Genomic DNA, 5,688 nt, shown 5'->3' with positions numbered 1-5,688 from the left:
AAAAAAAAAAAAAGTTCTGTTAGGAAAAATAAATCTCCAGTTGCCAGATTACACTATGGAAGAGGCTGAGTGGAAGCAAAGTAAAAAAACAAGGCCTTCCTGGTGGCACCTGTGGATCAAAGGAGTAGGGTGCTGGCCCCATATGCCGGAGGTGGCGGGTTCAAACCCAGCCCCAGCCAAAAACTGCAAAAAAAAAAAAAGAAACGAAGGAAAAGCAAGGCCTTCCTAACATGGAATACTGGGGGCATGGCAGATCTTTTTCTAGCCTATCCAATTCCTCCACTTAAAGACTTAAGGCAATTTAGTTATGCTTCTGTCATAAAAGGCTTAGAGATCACCTATATAAGACTCTTAAAGGGATCCATGGATCCCCTAAAAAAGTTAAGAACCTGAAAATAAGATTTTTAGGCCTAGAAGGATCCTTCAGTTATGTCCTGATGGTTGCTAGTGGAAAAGCCAAGATCAGAATCTAGTTCTTTGGACACTCAAGAGAATAAGCTTGATTGATTCTGTCCTCAAAAGGGATACAATTTTTTTCTTTCTTTTTTTTTGAGACAGAGTCTCAAGCTGTTGCCTTGGGTAGAGTGCTATGGCATCATAGCTCACAGCAACCTCCAACTCAGGCTCAAGTGATCCTCTTGCCTCAGTTTTTCTTATTTTTATTTATTATTATTTTTTGAAACAAAATCTCACTATGTCGCCCTCAGTAGACTGCTGTAGCATCATAGCTCACAACAACCTCAAAATCTTGGGTTTAAGCAATTCTCTTGCCTCAGCCTCCCAAATAGCTGGGACTATAGGTGCCTACCATATCACCCGGCTATTTTTTTTGTTGTTGTTATTATAGTTGTCATTGCTGTTTAGCTGGCCTGGGCCGGGTTCAAACCCGTCTGCCTTGGTGTATGTGGCCAGCGCCCTGCCCATTGAACTATAGGTGCCAAGCCAGTTTTTCTATTTTTAATAGAGATGGGGGTCTTGATTTTGCTCAGGCTGGTCTCTTGAACTCATGAGCTCAAGCAATCCACCCACCTCAGTCTCCCAGAGTGCTAGGATTATAGGTGTGAGCCACTGTGCCCAACCTGGATGCTGTAATTTCTAAAAGCATTAGAAAAGAATACTTACCATAGCTTGGTATACTCAGTGTCCATCATTGGAGGACATTCCGTCAGTAATTTGGTTATGCCAACTGCACAGATCTTTTTCTCTACATTTCCAGATACTTTCTGAATTTCAGGAATAATGATTTTTTCCAAAACCATTCCAAACATTCTATTGAGACAAAATAAATACTTTGAATATCATTTTGCCATTTAAATATGTATAGTTTACTAGACATCAATTTATTTTTATTAATTTATTTTTATTTTAGGTTAATTGAGGTTACAATGTTTGCGTTTGTTAGGTAAAGTCCCTCTTATAATTGTCTCACCCCCAAGAGGTACACCATATACCCTTAACATTGTGCCCACTAAGTGGGAACACACCCACCCCCCTCCTTCATCCACCCATCCTCCACCCTCATCTAGAATTAAATCTGCTCAATATTAAATCAGATTACTCTATAAACACCAAAATGTTTAGCTGTTACATACACTTAAGGACTCTTCATGAATATAAAAAATTACTAAATACAAGCCTGCTGTTTTGGTCAGCAGATGAGACCTAGTTGTGAAAACAAAAAACTCCAACAAACTTTTATCCTGTACCCAACTGCCATCACTCTTTTTTTTTTTTTAAGAGACAAGAGTTTCATTGTATCACTCTTGGTAGAGTGCCCTGGCGTCCAACTCACAGCAACCTCCAATTCCTGAGCTTAGGCGATTCTCTTGCCTCAGCCTCCTGAGTAGCTGGGACTACAGGTGCCTGCCACAATGCCCAGCCATTTTTTGTTGCAGTTTGACCAGGGCCGGGTTTGAACCTTCCACCCTCAGTATATGGGGTTGACGCCCTACCCACTGAGCTACAGGCACTGCCCTTCCATCACCTTTTGTGAATAAATGCCTCCCATACCAATGTCAGCCTACCATTTTTTTTTTTTTTTTGAGACAGAGTCTCATTATGTCATGCTCAGTAGAGGGCCATGGCATCACAGCTCACGGCAACCTCAAACAGAATTTTATAACATTTTTGGTGGGTGGGGTGGGGAGGTGGGAGCTTGTATCCTTTTAAAAGAAAATATTATTGAAGAAATCTTTGAAATATTAGAAATTATAGCTGGGTGCGGTGGCTCATGCCTATAATCCTAGCACTCTGGGAGGCTGAGATGGGTGGATTGCTTAAGCTCAGGAGTTCAAGACCAGCCTGAGTAAGAGTGAGACCCGGTCTCTAAAATTGGCCAGGCGTCACTGTGAGCTATGATGCCATAGCATTCTACGGAGGGTGACAAAGTGAGACTGTCTCCCCCTTCCAAAAAAAAAAAAAAAAAAAGAGAGAGAAGAAATACTAAAAAATAGATAGGTAAGAACAAAGAGAGTAAATATATAATCACTCATCATCCCATCATTCTTTAATTTATCTGTAAGTATATAACTGCTAATTTGGCTGTTTAAAAATTATTTGGCTGGCCAGGTACGGTGGATTGCTTGAGCTCGGGCGTTTAAGACCAGCCTGAGCAAGAGACCCCCGTCTCTACTAAAAATAGAAAAAATCTAGCCAGGTGTGGCAGACACCTATAGTCCCAGCTACTCAGGAGGCTGAGGCAAGAGGAATTCTTCAGCCCAAGAGTTTGAGGTTGCTGTGAGCTATGATTCCACTCTACCCAGAGCAACAAAGTGAGACTGTCTCAAAGAAAAAAAAAAAAAAATTTGGTCACTCATTCCATGTTACTATAAACATCCTAGAATTGAAGTCTCTCAATTCTAAATGATGCAAAATCCTTAGTTTATGCTTTAATAAATTCTTTGAAGTGAAAACAACAGATCAAAGAGTATAGGTCACACACTGACCGTTGGACCTATGTTTTGCTCTCTAGAGAGATTGTGCCAATTTAGCCTCTCATGTACAATGCATTAACACTGATTTTGGGCTCAGCGCCTGTGGCTCAAGTGGCTAAGGTGCCAGCCACATACACCTAAGGTGGCGGGTTCGAATCCAGCCTGGGCCCACCTACAACAATGATGGCTGAAACCAAAAAATAGCCGGGCGTTGTGGCGGGTGCCTGTGGTCCCAGCTACTTGGGAGGCTGAGGCAGGAGACTCACTTGAGCTCAGGAGTTGGAGGTTGCTGTGAGCTGTGATGCCACAGCACTCTACCCAGGGGGATAGCTTGAGACTCTGTCTCAAAATAAAACAAAACACTGATTTCGTCATAATTCTGTATTGCTGGGAATCATATTTTTCAGGTTAATACACTTTTTAGCCAATCTAGAATTTTTTCATATATAATTCAGGTACAGGGATCTAACTTTACCCAAATAATTTTTCTTACTATGAGCTGTCCTCTTAACTTTTTTTTTTTTTTTTTGAGACAGAGTCTCATTATGTCACCCTCAGTAGAGTGCCATGACGTCACAGCAACCTCAAACTCTCGGGCTTAAGTGATTCTCTTGTCTCAGTCTCCCAAGGAGCTGAGACTACAGGTGTCTGCCACATTGCCCAGCTATTTTTTTGTTGTAGTTGTCGTTGTTTAGCAGGCCCAGGGCCTGCCAGCCCTGATGTATATGGCTGGTACCCTCTTATCATTTCTTCATAATCCTTCCATTTCCCTACTAATGAGAAATGCCTATTAATTGCATTCTTTATAGATATATGCCAGGTAAGTCAAAAGCAAATTTTTATTTGGTCCCAAACATTCATTTTCAAATTATGCTGTCAGCCTTAATAAAGGCAGGCTCCTGGAGTTCCTCACCATCGAACGCAGCAAAAAACACCGAGTAAAGTCAGGAATCCGGAAAATGACTATAGGGTTTTTCCTTAACAACCCAAAATATACATATATATATTTTTGCAGTTTTTGGCTAGGGCCAGCTTTGAACCCACCACCTCCGGTATATGGAGCCAATACCCTACTCCTTTGAACCACAGGCACTGCCCCATCTAAGAATATTTTGAAAATGACAGACACTACCCCTGTACCAAGAACCACAAAATTATCTTTAAAACAGAGATACCGATTTACACTAAAAATGGCCAAATCATTTTCTTCCTTTTAAAAATAAAATAAAAAAACCAAACTTACTTTGGTTGTATACCATCAAATATTTCCTGTAGTGCTAGTGCCCCGTATTTTATGCAATACAAATTAATAAAGACTAAGAAACCTGTTGAAAGATACAGAATGTTAGTATAGAGTAGTCCATGTAGTGGAAGTCTACCCAATATAACCTGTGCACAATCATTAAAACCCAATGACTAACTCTGGCATCAATTACTTATAATACAACTTAACATAGAAAATTTCTGTCTTTGTATTATAGCCCTTTACATGCCATCTTCTGATTTCTATTGAAAAAATGCTTTGCTATCTAAACTAACATAAACCAACGTTTGAAACGCTATAGAACTGAAATGAATTCAATGTTTGGAGAGCATAAACTTTTTTTGAGTCTCATTATGTTACCCTTGGTAAAGTGCAGTGACATCACAGCTCACAGGAACCTCAAAATCTTGGGCTCAAATGATTCTCTTGCCTCAGCCTCCCAAGTAGCTGGGCTACAAGGTACCTGTCACAATGCCCGGCTATTTTTTTGGTTGCAGTTGTCATTGTTGTTTTAGCCCACCAGCTTTGGTGTATGTGGCTGGTGCCCTACTCACTGAGCTTCAGGCACTGAGCAAGACAACATAAACATTTTAAAACTTTTTCAATATGTATAAAGTTTAAAACTGATAAGAAGTTTATCTGCAACCACAAAGTCTAATGGTTTTAGCTACTTTCTTATTTCTATAGAACACCCAAATGATTTTTACTTACTTTTGATAAACTTTGTTGTTTTGGAATTCTGAAGTCTTTGAAATAGCAGAATGAAGATTTGTTTCCTATACTGGTCAACTGATTCACTAAAGAATAAAAGAAACAATATAAATTCACCATTTTTCTCACTGCCTGTCAAATTTTTTGATTAAATGTGCAATTTAAAGTTGTACTCACGGAGGCATGTGCTCTATTATGCTGTTTAGAAGATAAAAACCTTGGTGGTCATTTGCCTTGGATGCAATCAGCTTTTGAAAGACACCTAGTAACCCAGGCTATAATAAATTAGATCAAATAACAAGAAGTTAACACAAAGGCCAGGATTAATTATTCTAAATGTTAAACAGGCAATATATATATCTTGAAAAGAAGTCCATATTTTAGGAACCTAATTACCCCTTTCTCTTCAGTTTTTTTTTTCTAAGAGTCTCACTATGTCACTCTCAGTAGAGTGCTGTGGCATCACAGCTCACAGCAATCTTAAACTCTTGGGCTTAAGTGATTCTCTTGCCTCAGCCTCCCAGTAGCTGGGACTACAGGTGCCTGCCATTCTCTTTAGTTTTTATTTCTGAAACATAGGGGAAAAACATCCCACCACAATACATTAAATTCTCAAACTCAATCTATTTGGTTCCTTTTTAAAAAATTTCTACCTACAGGATATCTATTTTTTTTTTTTTTTCTTTTCTGAGACAGAGCCTCAAGCTGTCCCCCTGGGTAGAGTGCCGTGGCATCCCGCTCACAGCAACCTCCAACTCCTAGGCTCAAGCGAGTCTCCTG

General features: G+C 39.8%; 1 protein-coding gene across 1 annotated transcript in view; it reads right to left on the bottom strand.

The window, feature by feature from the left end:
* CSE1L (chromosome segregation 1 like) overlaps nt 1-5,688 on the bottom strand; it is a 44,701-nt gene that overhangs the window by 3,003 nt on the left and 36,010 nt on the right. Inside the window, exons 20-23 of the mRNA XM_023511982.1 lie at nt 5,086-5,183; nt 4,909-4,994; nt 4,177-4,258; nt 1,123-1,269 (exon numbers count right to left, since the gene is read on the bottom strand). Coding sequence (XP_023367750.1) covers nt 1,123-1,269; nt 4,177-4,258; nt 4,909-4,994; nt 5,086-5,183 — 413 coding nt within the window. The remainder of the gene's footprint in view (nt 1-1,122; nt 1,270-4,176; nt 4,259-4,908; nt 4,995-5,085; nt 5,184-5,688) is intronic.

The sequence above is a fragment of the Otolemur garnettii genome, unplaced genomic scaffold (assembly GCF_000181295.1).
Source record: "Otolemur garnettii isolate 467f Iridium unplaced genomic scaffold, OtoGar3 scaffold00023, whole genome shotgun sequence".
Classification (NCBI taxonomy): Eukaryota; Metazoa; Chordata; class Mammalia; order Primates; family Galagidae; genus Otolemur; species Otolemur garnettii.
Note: the sequence above shows the minus strand (reverse complement) of the source record. Positions and strands in the feature narration are given on the sequence as shown.